Source organism: Stenella coeruleoalba (genome assembly GCF_951394435.1).
Source record: "Stenella coeruleoalba genome assembly, chromosome: 15".
In the NCBI taxonomy this organism is placed as follows: Eukaryota; Metazoa; Chordata; class Mammalia; order Artiodactyla; family Delphinidae; genus Stenella; species Stenella coeruleoalba.
Window position 1 is genome coordinate 73,879,528 of NC_137161.1, and position 20,298 is coordinate 73,899,825.

Here is a 20,298-nt window from a genome sequence, read left to right on the forward strand (position 1 = left end):
TTTTCTTCCTGCAGTAAATAAATGTTGCTAAAATACTCCCCACAGCATGTTCTGGTTAAGCAGACGAACAGTGGTATCAGTATCATTAGTTTTGGAAATAAAGGCGGATGCTTGGTAATTACTCACCAGAGAAACATTTCAGTCTACAAAAGGAGCTTGGTGTGTCCAGTTCTGATTATAAGGCTGCATAGTACTGCAGTGTAACAGCATGAAGCTGGTTCTCCTTTCATAATTATTTTTAAGGCTTTAAGTGTTAAATTCACCCTCAAATGTAAGGTGACGTCTCTTCAACCCCAAGGTTGGCACTTAACCAACTAGGTGGAAGTTTTAACTTAAAGTCTTTAACAAATCCCCTTTTGTCTTGTTTTTATCCTAGGCAATATTGGGGTGGTACTGTGGTTTCTGGGATGAAGGTGTGAGAATGAATTCGGTAATATTGTATAATATCTTTTTCTTTCTTTTTTTTTTTTTTTTAAGAGAATTGGTACCACTTTTTGGCTCCCATTATTACAGCAGATTCATATATTTCCGTCTATTTATAAAGAACTTCTCACTTATTTATAGTCATTTTCCTAAGTGCCTAGGAAGTGAGCTTATAATCAGTTTTCCGTTTTGCGTATCAGAAAATAGCAGCTTGGAGAGGGCATGCGTTTTCTTTCAAGACAAGTGTGATGGGTTTGGGAGTTGGGGAGGGGTGGAAGGTTGGAGACAGGGCTATTGCAGTTGTCCCTTAGGTGAAACCAAGGCTGGGGGGCAAAAGCAGTGGCATTGTGGTTGGAGAGAACCCATACGTTGAGAATTAAAAGTTTAGAACTTGGTCACGCGTTGCCCAATGGGTGTGCAGGAGAGGAAGGAATCCAGATTGACCAGTTCTGGGATCTTCATTTATTTCTGCTTAGACTATGTAACGGCTATAAAAAAATAAATAAAAATATACGGGTCCTATGTCAGTTGTTATGTTGTTATATTCTGGGCAAACGGGAAAATGTCTGCAGATAGGAGATTAGAATTAGAATTTGAATGGGGCTTTGCACTTCCTTGGAGAGTGCTGTGAACCATTGTATTTCTTTTCAGAAATGGAGTTACTGCTGCATATGCAAGATAGGACTAAACTGTCATAGAGGGAAAGAATGATAAAATTTTGCCCTGAATACCCAAGACCTTTAATCATAGCCGCTGCTCTCTTTCCATGTGAATTATGTGTCCAGATGATTGAATCTGGAGTAGCTGCACTCACATTTTATAATAGATAATTTCTCTAGTGTTGGGACATTGACAGTGTTCCATGGCCATTCTTTTTTTTTTAAAATAAATTTATTTATTTATTTTTGGCTGTGTTGGGTCTTTGTTGTGGTGCGTGGGCTTCTTATTGCGGTACGCGGGCCTCTCACTGTTGTGGCCTCTCCCGTTGCGGAGCACAGGCTCTGGACGCGCAGGCTCAGCAGCCATGGCTCACGGGCCCAGCCGCTCCGCCGGCGTGTGGGATCTTCCCGAACCTGGGCACGAACCCGTGTCCCCTGTATCGGCAGGCGGACTCTCAACCACTGCGCCACCAGGGAACCCCTTGAGGGCAGATGTTGCCACCTACTATCAATTCTTGCATGATTAGTAGGGAATTACAGTAACTTGCTTCGGAATTACTTCAGACATTTAAATGCTCTCAAGGTCAAGGTTAGTTCACTTTGCTCCACCACAAGACTTCCTTGGAACTCAAGCTCACATCTTTGCTTTTAGGTCTGAAATAGACTTAAAAAAAAAAAAAAAGAACAAGCCATAGGATTCTTTTTTTTTTTTCTTTCTTTTAAAAAAATATTTGGTTGCACTGGGTCTTAGTTGCGGCAGGTGGGCTCCTTAGTTGCAGCATGCGAACTCTTAGTTGCGGCATGCATGTGGGATATAGTTCCCTGACCAGGGATTGAACCCAGTTCCCCTGCATTGGGAGCATGGAGTCTAATCCACTGTGCCACCAGGGAAGTCCCTGGTGGGACAGCAAATCCCTATTCACCTCCTGCCCAGGTTCAAACATGGATCATCCTCCTTTTTCTGTTTTAGTTTGACACAGACCCAAGACATCATGTCATCTGTGAGGTGTTGTCACTTTTAGGTAGAAAGGGCGTTGTTTTGAGTCTGCTCATTGATTCACTGGGGTCTAGACACTGAAAATGGACAGGCACTGAGGGTAGTTTAGGGCTCGGTGGTAGGGCTCCTGCTCAGGTGACTTATTTTGGTTCTGCAGCTCTTAGTAAGATCTGATGAATGTCTCCTCTGAAGTGTAACACAGACTTTGTGGGTTGTCTCAAAATGATTAATTAGCACTTTAACCGTCTTCCAAAAAGGTATTGAGGTAACTTTAAAATATATATACATGTAATGAGATTTAAAAAGAGAGGAAGAAATCAATGTAAACGGTGAATGGGGGTCATCTTGTAATATGACGTCACTGACAGAATATAAGACAAGGATGATGCAAGGCCTGATACAGTGATCAGAGTTGTGCTGTGAATTTTCTAGTGGCCAAAGTCAAAAGGAAACACAGTTTTATATTATCCTTCAGATTTATTTCTATCACTGAAGACAGATTTTCACCATGGGATCTTCTGTAAGAAGCCTTGGGGCTACAGGTGGAGGTGGTGGAGTGACTTGGGTTCTGAGCAGGTGGCTGGGCAGCTCAGAGCAATTTTTTGACTTGTTTTTGGGGTTTGCAGATGTTACAACCAGCACTACTATAATTTAGTGAAGTCCTATTATGTATCAGGCATTGTGCCAGGTAATTTTGTTTCATTTAATCTTCAACACAGTTCTGCTCCATAGATATTCCTTTTCTCTCTTTTCAGGTGAGGAAATTGAAATTTAGAGAAATAACTTGCTGAAGTTGGGCAGCTGTCTGTGCTCAGATTGTGAAAACTATTTGACATCTAGATAAGTGGATTATTGATTTATGTTTTGTGGATGTATGTGTTTGAATATGTAGTTACTTTTTTGGGGGGAAAAAAGCCCCTTGTGTGTCTTTAGCGCAGTGTGTGACTGGAAATGTGATCACTTGGAAGAGAACAGGTTTATGGGCTGTGTGGTTCGTGATGAACCCTTTTATCCATGCTACGTGTGTATGATTGTCGTGCTGTTATTTCACTTGCCCATTACCAATTCTGGGTTTCATTCTTTTCATTTTAATACAGAGAGAAAAGGAGCGGCAGGAAGGGGAAACTAGTTTGATCAGGAGCACAGTGAAGAATGAAGCCAGTGAAAGAAGAGCTATGATAACTCCTGCTCTCCGAGAAGCCCTTACTAAACAAGGTGAAAGTCCTCAAGAACTGTTATAATTCTACACTCTTAAGCCTTCTAAAAGAGGGAACATAAAATAGGGATTGCCAGGAGGAACAAAGATAAGGAAGTCCCGCTATAGTTGGCTCAGCTGCTGTGTGGTCGTGGCAGCTGTAGCTGTTTAAGGAGTCACGGTCTTGTTTCTGTGGATCACTTGTGTGTTGGCTGCCTGGACCAGCAAGGGTTCTTCTTTGCTTGGTTTATTGGGATGGTACTTTACCATCATTGAGGCTCAGGTATGCAGATGGAAGGTGCAATCATTGGCTTCTTTACACGTCACTGTTTATTAAGGGGAAATTATTAAACCTCATATGATATTAGGCTGGGTTAATTAGAAGTGTTTTATGTAGAAGTATATCTGGATTTCTGTGGTCCTACCTTATGAAGAAGGCTGCAGTTGAATGAACGAATGATATTGGTTTCCTGTAGAAGAAAGAGTAATAAACTGGGGGTGAGTAGACTGACTTCCTTCCCTCCCTCCCTCTTTCTATAATTATTGAGATCCTTTTATGTGACAGTTCCGGCAATGCAGAGGAACTTAAGATACTTGACATATCTCCTTCAAGGAGCTCTCAGCTTATTAGAGGAGACAGACAAAAATATACAGATTTTTTTACATAGAAATATATATGCCTTTTTTTTTTTTGCGGTACGTGGGCCTCTCACTATTGTGGCCTCTCCCGTTGTGGAGCACAGGCTCCGGACGCACAGGCTCGGTGGCCATGGCTCACGGGCCCAGCCACTCCACAGCATGTGGGATCTTCCCGGACCGGGGCACGAACCCGTGTCCCCTGCATCGGCAGGAGGGCCCTCAACCACTGCGCCACCAGGGAAGCCCTATATCCCTTTTCATTAGAGTAGAATAAAGTGATTTTTTTTTTACGTCAAATCATATTTAATACTTCTGATTACTGTTCAGTTTGTCAGTATTGATGCAAAATTAAGTCTCATTCATATAGGAATAAAGTGATTTTTATAATAGGTTTAAATCTGTCATCTTGCTGTTTGTTTTCTACTTGTCTCATGTGTTCTTGGATTTCCTTTCTCTTGTTTTACTGCCTTCTTTTAGATAGTTTTTTAAATTATATGATTCTGTTTTACATCCTTTGTTAGCTTATTAGCTATAGCACTGTGGTTGCTTAGTGGTTAGTGGTTGCTTGAGGTTTTATACTATCCTGTATCACAGTATATCCTCACTTGGTGTTACACCACTTCATGTAAAGTGGAAGAACCTTCAGTACTTCTGTTTTTGCCCTCCTCAACCTCTGTGCAATTGTTTTCATACCTTTTACTTCTACACATGTTTTAAGCCCTGTACTAAATTGCTGTTCTTTTGGTTTAAACAATTATCTATTACAGATTTAAATAATTAGGAAAAAATTTTATATATTGACTCATGTAGTTACTACTTTTGGTACTTTTCATTCCTCTGTATAAGTCCGTGTTGTCTGATGGCCTTTTCCTTCTGCCTGAAGGACTCCTTTTTGCATTTCTTGTAGTGTGGGTTTGTTGATGATGAATTTTTTCAGCTTTTGTATATCTGAAAAAGGCTTTCTTTTGCCTTCATTTTTGAAGGATTTTTTTGTTATTTAATTTTATTTTATTTTTGAAGGATTTTTAGTTTTTTGATGTGTCTAGAATTGGCAGTTTTTTTCTTTTTTGCACTTTAAGGGTGTTCTTCCACTGTCTGCTGGATCACGGTGCTTCTCATGAGGGCTCTGCAGTCGTCTTTTGTTCGTTCCTTTCAAATGTAATGTTTTTTACCCCCTGATTTTCTTCTAACAACTGATTTTGAATGATTTTAATTATAATATGTCTCAGTGTAGTTTTCTTCATGCTTCTTGGGATTTGTTGAGCTTCTTGGTTCTGTGGATGTATAGTTTTAATCAAATTTGGACAAATTTTGGACATTATTTCTTCAAATATTTTTCTGCCACCCCCTCTCTTTCTTCTTTTTGGGGACTCCAATTACATGTATAATAGGCCACTTGAATTTGACCCATAGCTCACAGATGTGCTTTTCATATTTTAAAATTATTTTTTCTGTCCTGCTTTACCTGACTGGACAGTTTCTATTGCTGTCTTCAAGTTTAACTCAGTAATCTTTTCGTCTCTAAGTTGAATCTTCTAGTAATTCTATCCAGCGTATTTTTCCAGCTTAGATGTAGCTTTCATCTCTAGAAGTTCAGTTTAGGTCTTTTTCTATCTTCCATGTCTCTACTTAACTTTCAGAGCTTATGGAATACAATTATAACTTTTAATGTCCTTATCTGCTAACATCTATGTCATTTCTGAGTCAGTTTTGGCTGCTGGTTTATTCTCTCCATTATTGATCATGTTTTCCTATCTTTTTTGCATGCGTGGTAATCTTTGATTGGATGCCAGCTCTAATTTTATGTTTTTGGGTACTGGATAGTTTTGAATTCCTATAAACATTCTTGAACTTTGTTCTGGGATGAAGATAAATTACTTGGAAACAGCTTGAGCCTTTTCATCTTGCTTTTATGATTTGTTGGGTGAGACCAGAGCTGGCTCACTATACAGCTAATTTTTTCCCCCACCATTGAGGCAAAACACTTCTGTGTACTCTGCCCGGTGCCTTGGAATCTTGAGGTTTTCTGTCTGACTGGTAGGAACAGGCACAGTTCCCAGCTGGCTGTGAGTACCAGGCATGCCTTTAATCTTTTCAGATGGTTCCTTCCCATTACTGGGTAGTTTTTCTCTCACGTATGCACTAAGCAGTACTCAAGCAAGTACTTACAGGAATCCTCTGCAGACCCTTGAGTTCAATCTCTGTGTAGCTTTTGTCTCTCCAGTACTCAGTCTTGCAAACTTTAGCCACAGGGGCTCCCCTCTCTACTTCCGTGTCCTCAACTTGGGGAGAATACTGAGCTCTGCTTGTGTCATCTCTCCCTGCTGCACAGCCTGGCAACTTTCAAGGCAGTAAGCTTGGGTAATGGTAGGACTCAGCCTTGTTTGTTTCCCATCTCTCTTGGATGATCTTCCTTTGTTGCCTGATGTTTTGTAATTCTGAAAACTGTGGTTTCATGTATTTTGTTCAGCTTTTGGTATTTCAGGTGGGAGAGTAAATCTTTACTCTGTTACTCCATCTTGGTTACAAGCAGAATCCTACCCTGCAATTTTAGTAACTGCGTTGTGTGTACTGTGGTCAGCTACAGGGCTCTCCATCCTATACTGTGCAGTCTTTTCATACCTACCTAAATGCAGAATTTTGTAGAATCCTATGTATCTTGGGAGAGAAAGATATAAAGAACTAATATAATACAGTGTGATTTCTATGATAGTGGTATGAGCAACATATAATGTAGGAGTCCAAAAGAACTAGAATTTTCTCTGGGGATCTTTTAAATGCTTATTCTGTATCTGAGATTAGCTGATCAGTTGGACTCGGTTCCATCTTCAAGTAGATAAGCAGTGCTTTATTTATATGTGAGATGTTTACATAAATGTGGAAGAGGATAGAAGACAAAGCCCTGTAATGTTGCCACTAGAGACTTGTAATCCAAATTGACTTCGTTCCATTAATCATCACCCTATGAATATGGATGTTTAACCAGCCACTTATCCATTTATGCCATCATCCAGACTGTATTTCTCCATTTACCTCGTTTATCTGCAAGTCAAGAGTCTTTTTGCGCAAGAGACTCATGATAATTGTGGCTTATCACTTGAAGCCTCATGAGAAACTTTATTAAATGTCTTCTGAAATCACAATTTTCTACTTGTTTACTCTACTAGTTTGTTAAAATAAGGAAATGTGATTGCTTTGGCGTGGCTTTTCCATGCTTTTCGTGTCTTACGTGGGTCAAAATATTTAAATAGGTTGTGGAGCGGTGCTGAGAATTTATGTCAGGTTCCTAGAATTTGATTTTTCCCACTTTTGGGGGCAATATTTATTTTAATCTCCTGTTGCCCATCTGATTCTTTATTTATTTTTGAAGATTATTGATGACAGTTCCCCAGTCGTTCATTGTACTGAAATATACTGTTAGTTGTTTTTGCTGTATGGTCCAGTGCATGGTTCATTTTCATAAGTGTTTCTTGGGTCTTTGAAAAACATGTGCATCCTGTAGTTGTTGAGTGCAGTGCTCTCTATGTCCTTGATTGAGTTTACTGTGTTGCTTCAGATCTTAGAGCTCTATTGAGTTTTAATCTGTGAGATCTGTTATATACTGAGAGATCTTAAAATATCTCCCTGTGATTTTGGATTAGCTTATTGTTTCTGTATGTATTTTGAGTCCATGTTATTAGATGCATACATCTTTTAAATTGTATTATCATCCTGGTGAGTTAAACCTTAGTGGCATTGGATTGTTGTCTATCATTATTTAAACAAAGAAAAATGACTTTGCTACAGTTTTATAATCACTTTTTGATATGAGGTTTTGAATCAGTCCAACTTTGTGTTCCCTGTTTTTTCATTCAGGTTATCAGTTGATTGGGAGCCACTCTGGGGTGAAGCTTTGCAGGTGGACAAAGGTATTTGTTTTTATTCAAATATTATTTCTGTGTTATGCAACTTTTATATGGCTACTATATGCAACAAATTTACCATTTTAAAGGTATAATTTACATTTAATAAAATGTAACGATTTTGAATGAATTAGTTAAGAGTTTAGCTTTTTCTTAACCTTTTGGTCACGACGCATGGCATGTGGGATCTTAGTTCCCCGACCAGGGATCAAACCCGTGGCCCTTGCATTGGAAGCGTGGAGTCTTAACCACTGGACCGCCAGGGAAGTCCAAGTTCAGCATATTTTGATGGATGTAAAAACCCTTATCCACCACCTGAATTAAGCTATAGACTACTTTCCTCACGCCGATAAATTCACTTATGCCCATTTCTGGTCAATACCCCCTCCTCCACAGCCAGGCAACAGTTGTTCTCGTTGCTATCACTGTAGTTTAGTTTTGCCTGTTGTAGAATTTCACATGAATAGGATCATATAATGTGTAGCTTTTTGCAAGTCGCTTCTTAAACTCAACATAAGGTTTCAGAGATTTATCCATATGTAATGTGTATCAGTAGTTCATTCCTTTTTATTGGTGAGTGCTATTCAGTAGTATGAGCATACCATAGTTTTCAGTCTGTTGATAGTTATTTGAGTTGTTCTCAGTTTTTGGCTCTTATGAATAAAACGGCTATGAATGTGTTTGTACAGAGGTTTTTTTGGTGAACGTATGTTTCGATTTCATTTGGGTACATACCTAGGAGTGGAATTGTTAAGTCGTAGGGCAGGTATACATTTAACTTTATAAGAAACTCCCCGTCTGTTTTCAGTGTGGTTGTACTATTTTATACTTGCATCAGCAATTTATGAAAGTTGCTACATATTCTCATCATCATGTGGGATTACACATCTTTTTCCTGATGAGTGTGAAGTGGTACCATTTTGGTTTTAATTTACATTTTGCTGATGACTATCGACGATGAGGAGCACCTTTTCATGTGCATATTGGCCTTTCATAGTTGTGAAGTGTCTGTTCAGATATTTTACCCAAGTTGAGTTGTCTGACTTTATATTATTGACTCGTAGGAGTTCTCTATATATTGTGGATATGAGTGTTTTGCCTGATGTTCAGTATGATTATTTTCTCCTAGTCTGTGGCTTCCTTTTTCATTTTCCTAGTGGTATCTTTTAAATTTTTTTTTTTAATTAATTAACTAACTTATTTATTTTTGGCTGTGTTGGGTCTTCATTGCTGCGTGCGGGCTTTCTCTAGTGGCAGCAAGCGGGGGCTACTCTTCATTGCGGTGCACAGGCTTCTCATTGCGGTGGTCTCTCTTGTTGCGGAGCATGGGCTCTAGGCACGTGGGCATTAGTAGTTGTGGCACGTGGGCTCATTAGTTGTGGCTCATAGGCTCTGGAGTGCAGGCTCAGTAGTTGTGGCACATGGGCCTAGTTGCTCCGCGGCATGTGGGATCTTCCTGGACCAGGACTTAAACCCATGTCCCCTGCATTGGCAGGTGGATTCTTAACCACTGTGCCACTAGGGAAGTCCCTCTTTTGAAGTTTTTAATTTGAATAAAGTCCAATTTATCATTTTTTTTGTATGGTTAATATTTTTTGTATTTTAAGAAATCTTTGTCAGCTTTAAGGTCACAAGGATAGTCTGTGTTTTCTTTTGGAAGCTTCATATATAGTTTTAACTTATGTTTGGGTCTGTGAATTAATTTTTATGAATGGTATAAGGTAAAGGTCAAGATTGTTCCTTCCTACCACCAGCCCCCTATATGGATATTTGGGTGTTTTAGTATCATTTGTTGAAAAAGATTTTCCTTCCACCATTGAATTACTTTTAGGACTTTGTAGAAAATTCAGTCAACTATATGGGTAGGCCTGTGTCTGGACTGCTCTTATGCTGTTGCATTGATGTGTTTGTCTATCCTGAAGCCAGTACCACATTGTCTTGATTACTCTGGCTTTGTAATAAGTCTGAAATCATGCAGTGTAAGTTCTCTGTGTTGTTTTTTAATTTTCAAGATTGTTTCCCCTCTTCTGGGCCTTTTGCATTTCCATATACATTTTAGGATCAGCCTGTGAATTTCTGTTGTTTGTATTTGTTCTGTTTTCTTAGATTCTATATTTGTCTGTTTGTCATCTCTTCACCACAGGGTCAATTACATGAACTGTAATTTCTTATTTTCTGCATTCTTGATGCTCTGCAGTCATATAGAGACTGCCCCTCCCCGGGGCCAATTCCTAAAGATTAACAGCAGCTTGCCTCGAGCATGCCTTTCATATGTAATTCTGAATCTGTAGCTTTCAGCTACCTCCTTATCTAACTCTCTCACATACCAAGCCAATATTTTCCCTGTCCTAAATCATCCCAGGCCCAGCTACCAGAAAACTGGAGATAGCCTTGTAGCTCAAAGCCCACTGGAATAATTCATACTAGCCAGTCCTGCACTGTTTACTTTGCTCTGCCTTTCCTTTCCTGAGGAAACCCCAGTAAAAGCTCTGGCCCAGGCTTCCCCCTCGCTCCTCTGTCTCCTGAACAAACCCTGTGTGGTGTGGTGTGCACCCTTCTCTTGGGATATGTAAGTAATATATTCCTTCAATAGCATTGGCCTATGTTGGCACTCAGTCACCTCCATAAATTAAAATCCTATGGGCACAAATAAGATAGCATTAAAAATTATTTTATTTTTAAATGAAAATACAGTGACAGTATTGTTAGTTTCAGATATATGACATAAGTTGACATTTGCATACGTTATGAAAGGATCACCACGATAAGTCTAGTAACCATCTGTCCCCCTACAAAGTTATTACAATATTGTTGACCATATTCCTTCTGTTGTATATTATATTCCTGTGATGTATTTATTATGTAGCTGGCGGTTTGAACTTCTTAATTCCCTTCACCTGGTTTGTCCATCCTCTCTCCTCTCCCTTCTGGCAATGACCCATTCTCTGTATGTGAGTCTGTTTTCATTTTGTTTTGTTTGTTTGTTTTGTTTTATAGATTCCACATATGAGTGAGATCATGTGGTATTTGTCTTTCTCTCTCTGACTTATTTTACTTACCATAGTACCCTCAAGGTCCATCCATGTTGTTGCAAATGTCAAGATTTCATTCTTTTTTATGATTGAGTAATATTCCATTGTGTGCGCGCGCATGCGCGCGCGCGCGCGCGTGCGCACACGCACACACACACACACACACCCTACAGTTTCTTTATCCATTCCTCTATCAATGGACACTAAGGTTGCTTCCATATCTTGGCTTTGTAAATAATGCTCCATTGAACATCAGAGTGCATATATCTTTTCCAACTACTGTTTTTGTTTTCTTTGGGTAAATATCCAGCAGTGAAATTGCTGTATCATATAGCAGTTCTATTTTTATTTTTTTGAGGAACTTCCATACTGTTCTCCATAGTGACTGCACCAGTTTACAGTCACACCAGCAGTGCATGAGGGTTCCTTTTTCTCTGCATCCTCTCCATCACTTATTATTTGTTGTCTTTTTGATGATAGTGATTCTGAAAGATGTGAGGTAGTATCTCATTGTGGTTTTGATTTGCATGTCCCTGATGATTAGTGTTGTTAATCATCTTTTCATGTGTCTGATGGCCATCTGCACTTCCTCTTTGGAAAAATGTCTACTCAGGTCCCCTGCCCATTCTTTATTTTTTAATTTTTATTATTTTTTTTTGGCTGCGTTGGATCTTCGTTGCTGCTTGCAGGCTTTCTCTAGATGTGGCAAGCGGGGGCTACTCTCCATTGTGGTGCGCAGGCTTCTCCTTGCGGTGGCTTCTCTTGTTGCAGAGCCCAGGCTCTAGGCGCAAAGGCTTCAGTAGTTGTGGTTTGCGGGCTCTAGGGTGCAGGCTCAGTAGTTGTGGTGCACGGGCTCAGTTGCTCCGTGGCATGTGGGATCTTCCCAATCCAGGGATCAAACCCATGTCCCCTGCATTGGCAGGCGGACTCTTAACCACTGCTCCACCAGGGAAGCCCCCCTGCCCATTCTTTAATCAGGTTGGTTGGTTGGTGGTTGTTGTTATTAAGTTGTATGTGTTTTTATGTATTTTGGATATTAACCCCTTATTGGATATATTGTTTGCAAATATCTTCTCCCATTTAGTAGGCTGCTTTTTTTGTTGTTGATAGCTTCCTTCACTGTGCAAAAGATTTTTAGTTTGATACAGTCCCATTTGTTTATTTTTGCTTTTGTTTCCCTTGCCTTAGGAGACAGATCCAAAAAATATTGCTAAGATTGATGTTAAAGGGCATGCCACCTATGTTTTCTTCTAGGAGTTTTATGGTTTCAGACCTTACATTTAAGTCTTTGATCCATTTTGAGTTTATTTTTGTATATGGTGAGAGAAAATAGTTGATTTTGATTCTTTTGCATGTAGCTGTCCAGTAATCCCAACATCATTTACTGAAGAGGTCGTCTTTTTCCCATTGTGTATTCTTGCCTCCTCAGTAGATTAGTTGACCGTGTAAGTGTACGTTTATTTCTGGGTTCTCTATTCTGTTCCTTTGATCTGTGTGGGTAGATTGGAAACAGAACTGGTAGTAAGAGTGGTTGAGGGAAGTGAGGTGGACCTCTGGTGACACTTTCAGAGTAAGATTTAAAGATGACAGGCACCCCCAAAATAAACAAGTTCAATTTCAAATAATTATTGCAAGATAGATTTCTCATCATTGTGCTATAAAAATGAATACATAAAATGACCACACTAACTTTTTAAACCACTTTGATTAGTGAGAATCCTGCATTTCATATGGCTGTTAACTTAATATTTGGTTCCAAGTCTACCGAAAGCATCTCAGATCTCTTCTGTAATGTATTTGTAGGTGACACCTACGAATGTAACATGGGATACAGGTATTGTGTTGGTGACTTAAATACTAGAAACAGCATTGTTCTCTGTGACATGGTTTTTCAAAATGCTGAAATTTCTTATAAAAGCTTTGCATCAAAGAAAGTGTTTTCTTTCCTCATTTTACATAATAGCTGCATTCCTGGAAAATTCAGTGTATGGTAACATGTGCAGAAGATACTTCATTGGTAAAATGAAGTTGGAATCTAAGCTTGGATGATTATAATAGGTTTTTCACAAGTATGGAGGTCTGGTGAGTCATTTGAAAGGAAGTGGATTAAAGGACACTTTTTGTGTGTGTGTTTGTGTGTGTGTGTGACTATCTTAAGCATTGCAGGAGATGTGAAACACTTGACCCCTCCCTTACTTTTTGCCAGTAGGGCCTCCCAACCATTTTGATAACAAAAGTATTTCCACAAATTTCCAAAATACCCCCCGGGGTAGTGTTGGCCCCATTGAGAACCTCTGCCCCAATCCATTTTCATTGCCAGCCTCGAAGTTCAGGTTGTCCTCTTGAACGTTGCAGCTAGCTTTTTTCCCTCTACTTCTGGCTTCCAGTGAATGCCCTCCCCCTCCCCCGCTCAATTTATCTGACGTTAACCAGGTTAATCTCAAGTTCAGTTCTCATTTAGCCATTCCGTTTTCAGAGCCTATGGTGGCTCTTCATTACTTCTTACTCAGTATTCAGTTCGGATGTGTAATAGGCATCTTGAACTTAATGTGTCAGAAACGGAATTCCTGAATCCTCTCCTAAATCTGTTCCCCTCAGTCTTCACTCCAGCAGTTTATGGCAGTGCTATCCTCTCAGTTGCTCAGGCCAAAAACCTGGGAGTCATTTATACTCTTCTGTTGTTTTTTTGTTTGTTTGTTTGTTTACCCTCCCACATCTATTCTGTGAGCAAATCTTTCAAAATATATCCAGAATGCAACTACTTACTTTTCACCTCTTGTACTCTTATACCTTGGTCCAAGTCACTGTCATGTATCCCTTTTATTATTTAAGTCATCTCCTGCCTGCTTTTCCTGGTTCCATTCTTGTCATCTCCACTGTCTGTTCCCTACACAGCAGCCAGATGTCTCACTCTTTCACTCAGAACCTCCAGGGGTTCCCATCTCACTCAGTCTGGTCTGCCATGCTCTGGTCCAGCCTTACTAGCCTTCGTGCTGTTCCCTGAATACACTGAACTCAGACTCCTCTGTGGCTTTTTGGTCTCTGTCTGCTCACTTAGATCTCTGCTCAGTGAGCCTCTATCAGAGAGGCTCTCCCTTGACCGCCTGATATAAAATAACAACCTTCCCCTCCTATCCCCTTACACTGCTTGGAATTTCTCCATAGCAATTATTACCACTTAATAGATTATATCTTGTTTATTGTCTGTCTCCTCCCTTCCCTTTTCAGGTCCTCCCCAACCTAAGAGTCTTTGTTTTTCTTTCCAATACCAAAAACAGAGCCTGGCATGTAGTAAACATTTGTCAGATGAATTATATAAAGCCCTGAACCCGAGGAAGACCCTACTTAGTGTAGTTCTGATCTACTTGTTCAGTTTTATTTTGTGTTTTAACCTTCATACATCATGTGCTGCTTCTCTTCCCTGCTCTGATCTCCACCTGACTGAATCCTACCCATGTGTACCAGTCAGGAAAACAGAAACCGTCCCGGGTATTTTAGCAAGAACAGATTTAATAAAGTAAATTAACTGACTGCTTACAAAGCCACTGAAAGGCTTGGGGTAGTGAAGGTCAGAGAGAACTGCTTGCTTTGAGAAAGTCGAAAAGTGCTGGACTCACAGGACCCTGCTGGAAGTGACCTGAGATGCTGGCAACATTAAAGCAAATGTTTCCCAGGAGCTTGCTTGGAAGCTGCTGCAGACTCAGTGTTTGTTGTATGCCCTTGTGTCTGCCAGCTGCTGCCAGGGAGGAATAATGGTTTCTCCTTTCTTGCCATCTAAATCTTGCATAAATGCCTCTTCTTGGTGGAGTCTAAATCAGAACCCCTTGGGCAAGGGAATCTGAGAAATAGGGTGTTAGGGCTCCTTACCCCCTGCTTAGAAGCGCAGGCACAGGACTCAGGATTAACAGCATGGTCTACCTCTTTGGATACTCAGCATCTGTACACACCCTTCTACCTGTATTTATGTTTTCAATCCATAATATAAATAAAACATTTGTGTGTGCCTAACCTGTTGCAACTGTTATTCATGCAAGGAAGGAGGTACTCACCCTCTCCTTTCACTCTCTTTTGAGATCCTCTAACCTAAGGATGACATTATAAGGTTAACCACCACTGACCCATCTTATATAAAACAGTTGGAGGGGAGGAGAAACAATTATATATATCCAAACAAGGAAGATAATGTGTACATTTATAACTCTGCTCATATTCACACTTGGTCAACTGGTCATGGTTGGTATTTATACCTTCCTTCTTCCACGGGGCAGACCATGTTCCTCTGTGCTCTATCAGTAATGCTTCCTTATCAGGTGTGTGATTCTGTCAATGAAGAGTTTGAGCCGGTACTGGCCCCTTCTGCAAGCTTTTCTGAAGTTCTCCTACTGTAAATGAGAATACTAAAGAGATGTTCCAGAGATCCCCTTGGTTCTTGACAAAATTTGTTTCTATGGCATGAGATGCTCCAAGGAGCCAGGGGCTAGTGTTAACTGTGGAGAGTCTGCTCTTTCAGGCTACAAGCCAACAAGTCACCTGGCAGAGTTTCATAGATGTTGGTGGAGGACCCAGGACTCCTGGGTCAAAGACAAAGCACAGCAGGCAGATTGAGATTCATGTCCAGTTGCGGAGACAGATTTCTGCTGCTTCCTGCTCCTTTTTCTTTCCTCAATCCTCCTCCTGTTTGTACTTTTTTAACAGTTTGTTTAACCAGTTTAGAATTTATTTTGCTCTGTTGTATGAAATAAATAACTAAATCAAGGGTTAGCAAACCTTTTCTTAAAGGGCCAGATGGTGACTTTATAAGGTTTGTGGGTCATACGATCTCGTTGCAACTTTTCACCTCTGCCATTGTAGCCCCAAAGCAGCTATAGATGTAAGTAAACAGATATGGGTGACAGTATTCCAGCAGAACTTTACTTATAGTAAACGGGCAATAGCCTGGCTTTGGCCCATGGGCTGCAGTTTATTGACCTCTGCATTGAACTCTCCATCCCCTGTCAAAAATGGAAGAGTCTGAAACTTTACCCTACTTGCAGGCTAGCAAGTTAGCCTGCCACAGGTTCATGGATGCTGGCAGAAGGCAAGTACAGTTTATTACTCATAGTAATAGCAGTAGCCAGAATATTATCATTTGCTCTGTTTCCTGAGCCCCGGTTCCCATAAAGCAGCACTAGGAAGGCCAGGTGTAACATCTGCACGTACATTGTAGGAGAGGAGCCCCAGGCTTAGGGAACATCAATCTTTTATAATTGGCAGTAATCCTGCCTGACCTTTGCCCTAGAGGGACACATCTTCATTATACTGAGCAGTAAACATACCCATCATTTGCCCCAGAGGGAGACACTGTATCTTCCAAGGCTATTCACTATGTAAAACTTTTTGAAAAGGTAGTCTAGAAAAAGGGCAGTCAGGGCCTCTGCTTGCAGGACATTCAGAGAAAGACCCATGGAGCATTGCCTCCCAACACCCCACCTCCATCCCCACCAGGTTGATGTACGCAGAGCCTATCTAGCAGTGGTATCTTGCATTCATTCAGTGTGGATCTGCTGGGCTACAGTTGTATTTTCGAGGTTGTATTGCTCTTATTTGCCTTGAGGATAAGAATTCATGAATTAATGAATCTGAGGTTATTTATAATCTTTTTCTCCTAGGTTCATAACATGAAAACTTGGTTCTAAGCATGTATTGCTCTCATGTGTTTTCTTTTTGCACCCAGCTTATCTACTAATTTTTAGATATGGGAGCATTTCCTTTCAAAATATAATGTCTAAAGACTTCCAGTCTGCACAAGATGGCATAAACCTTTTTCTCCTTGCTCCTTCCTGCTATGCACAACTCTAAACCCTGGAAAGCACAAGAGGCAACCAAACAAGAACTCTGGAATGGGGTAAGAGGAAGGCTGACTGGTTTGGGACCCCAGCACTGCAGGAACAACAGAGCAGCAGGATGTCTTACATCCCTCCACCTAAAGAAGAAGGCAGCCCAGACCCTGTGTTTACTGAGCCTTAATCTAGCAATAGAAGGCCACTCAGTTAGGCTTGTTTCTCCCTAGTATGGACTGGGAGTCCCTCTGACATATTCAAGTGAGCCCAGAACCACTGGCAAAGGGGATCAGTTGGGAGCCCCACCAATAAGCAGCTGGGACAAGTGCTTTCCTTCCCTGCTGGACCATAAATTCCCCTCTCCTGCTAAGAGATACCAGGCGGTCAAGTACAAGTGGAAAGAGAGAGACTCCTCCTTACCGCCTTACTCCTGCAACAGTCGACCTGGCCTGTGAAATATTCTCCATGCCTGCTGGGCCCAAGACTCCCTTCCCCCTCTGAGAGATACCATGGCGGCTGCGTGGCACTGGCAAGAGGGACACCACCACAAGAAGTGGCCCATCTGGGGAAGCCAAGCCTCTTTGTTTGTGTGTCCGGAGACTTCCCTCTCCCACTCAGAGTTACTGGGGCTGCCCAGGGCCATTGGCCAGAGGGACTCTGCCACACGAGCAGCCTGCTCTGGGAAGCCTGCTGGCCTGAGACTCGCCTCCTCCATTGAGAGACCTCTAGTGGGTCACCCTGGAGAAACCTCTTTCACCCACTCTGATGCTACCAGCGGAGATCAATGGGAGCCCAAGCAAAATTTCAATGCAAAGCCTCTGAAAATTAAACTGCCGTTGGAGCCACAGCATACAAAAATAGTCCAGGACCTGCAGGCTCAACCTAAACAAAGTGCCTGCTGCTAAAATGAAAGAATGAAATAGGATCTAGAGCCTCCTAACATAGTAGACAAAATGTCTAGGATGCAGTAAAAAAAAATCGCCTGTCATTCCAAGAACCGTGAAAATCACAACTTGAGCAAAAAAAGATAATGAACTGAAACCAACACCAGATGAATCAGATGGTGGAATCATCTGACAAGGATTTTAAAGCAGCTGTCATAAAAATGCTTCAGCAATCAGTTACAAAGTCTCTTGAAACAAATGAAAGAATAAAAAATCTCAGCAAAGAAATGGAAGTTATAAAAGGAACCAAGAAGGAATTATAAAATTGAAAAAATACAATAACAGAAATAAAAACTCACTGAATGGGCACAGTAATAGAGTGGAGATGACAGAGGATAGAGTCAGGGACCTTACCAAATAACAGAATGATCTGTGACCAGGACAAGTCAATAGAATTTAGCCAATCTGAACAGCAGAGAGAGCCAACTCCAAACAGGATAGAACCAAGGACATCCACATGGAGATACCCTAAAATTAATGATCTGAAAACTAAAGAAGAAAAATGTCTTGAAAGATGCTAGAGATAAACAATGAACTAACATCAATTTGATGTCAGATTTCTCATCTGAAATCATGGAGGCCAGAGGGAAAGCAGCACATGGTTTTCAAGTGTTGAAAGAAAATAACTGTCAGTCATGATTTCTGTGACTGGCAAAACTATCCTTCAAGAATGAAGATTAAATAAAGACATTATCAGGTGAAAGAAAACTGAAAGAATCTGTTTCTAGCAAATCTTCTCTTAAAGACCAGCTAAAGGAAGCTCTTCAACCTAATGAAGTGATAAAAGATTCTTAGAGCACCAGAAAGGAAGGCAGAATGATGGAAAGAGCAGAAATATGGGTACAAACAGTAAATGATCATTTTCCTTATAACTTTTATAAACCATATTTGATGATTGAAACAAAAATTATAACACCATGTGATACTCAAGACAATAATATTTAATTTAAAAGAGGGAAAATTAAAGAGATCTGAATGGAAGGGATGTTTCCACGCTTCACTTGAAGGTGGTAAAATGTTTTTACTGGTAGACTGTCATAGGTCTACTAGTATGTATATTTTTATACCCAGAACAACCACTACAAAAACTATACAAAGAGATACACTCAAAAACAAAAAAAAATTAAGATGGAATCCTAAAAATGTTTAAGTAACCTGTAGGAAATCAAGAAAAGACTAATAGGAATGAGAATCAGAGGGAACAAGAAACAAATAATAAAATAGTAGACTATTTTAGGGCTAATTCATAAATAATTACTTCAGATGTAAATATTCTACATATATCCATCAAATGATACAGGTTGGAAGAGTGGATTTAAAAAATGACCCAAATATAAGTTGTTTACAAGAAACTCACTTCAAATTCAGTGACACAGGTAGGTTGAGTAAAATGATAGAAAAATATATACCATGCCAACAGTAATCCAAAAAGCAGGATTGCCTGTATTAATACCAGATTAAGTAGACTTCAGAGCAAAGAAAATTACTAGAGACAGAGAGTGACATTTTGTAATGATAAGAAGATCAATCTACATTATATGAATATGTACCAAACATCAGAGGCTCAAAATAAATCAAGCAAAAGCTGACATAGTTGAATGGAGAAATTAGAAAAAAAACAAAAGAAACCAAACCCACAGTTATAGTTGGTCACTTTGAAATTGCCTCTCAGCAACTGCTAGAAGTACTAGACTGAAAATCACAAGGCTCTAGAAAATCTCAACAGTAGAGTTAACCAGTAGGATCTAGTTGACATATAGAGAACATACCACCCAGCAACAGGAGGATGTGCATTTCTTCCAAGTGCCGATGGAACATTCACCAAGATAGACCATGTCTTAGGCAATAGAACAAACCTCAGCAGATTTATAAGTATTAAAATCATACAGAGTGCGTTCTCTGACCATAATGGAATCAAACTAGAAATCAATAATAGAAACAAAAGGGAAATCTCTAAATATGTGGAAATTAAACATACATTTCTGAATAAGCCTTGGGTCAAAGAGGAAGTCTCAAAGGAAATGAAAAAATACATAGAACTGAATGATAGTAAAAAAAAAATAATTATATCGATGTATAGGATGCAGCTCAAGCAGTGCTCAGAGAGAAATTTCCAGCAATGCATACTTATATTAGAAATGAGGAAAGATCTCAAATCAGAAACCAATGAAAATTAAGTAAATGTAAATAAAAATCTAAATGTAAATCGAAATAAATGTTCATGGATTGAAAGACTCAATATTGTAAAACATCAATTTTGCCTGAATTGATCTGTGGGTTTAATGCAATTCCTATTAAAATCCCAGGAAGGTTTTTGTAGAAATAGACAACTTATTATAAAATTTAAAAGTAAAGGCACAGGAATGTAAAATAGCTTAAACAATATTGAGGAAGAATAAAAGGAGAGGAACCATATATCCAGATATTACAGCTTACTGTATTGCTACAGTAATCAGGACGGTATGGTGTTGGTGGAGGGACGGACACATAGATCAATGGGACAGAATGGAGATCTCAGAAACAAACCCACAAATATGCTTAATTGATTTTTTTACAAAGGTTCAAAAGCAATTCCTTGGAGGAAGGATAACCTTTCCAACTAATGGTGCTGGGGAAATTAGACATCCATAGGCAAAAAACCAAAAAAACCCCACTACCACCAAACCACATACACCAAAAGTACACACA

General features: G+C 39.9%; 1 protein-coding gene across 5 annotated transcripts in view; it reads left to right on the plus strand.

The window, feature by feature from the left end:
• LOC307198930 (S-adenosyl-L-methionine-dependent tRNA 4-demethylwyosine synthase TYW1) overlaps window positions 1-20,298 on the plus strand; it is a 286,923-nt gene that overhangs the window by 34,833 nt on the left and 231,792 nt on the right. For 4 of the 5 annotated variants that reach the window (XM_079946281.1, XM_079946282.1, XM_079946280.1 and 1 more), the window contains 2 exons: window positions 3,177-3,294; window positions 7,769-7,821. In XM_079946281.1, coding sequence (XP_079802407.1) covers window positions 3,177-3,294; window positions 7,769-7,821 — 171 coding nt within the window. Of the gene's footprint in view, window positions 1-2,838; window positions 2,924-3,176; window positions 3,295-7,768; window positions 7,822-20,298 lie in introns of those variants that run through there. The other variant, XM_079946284.1, reaches the window with a different exon arrangement.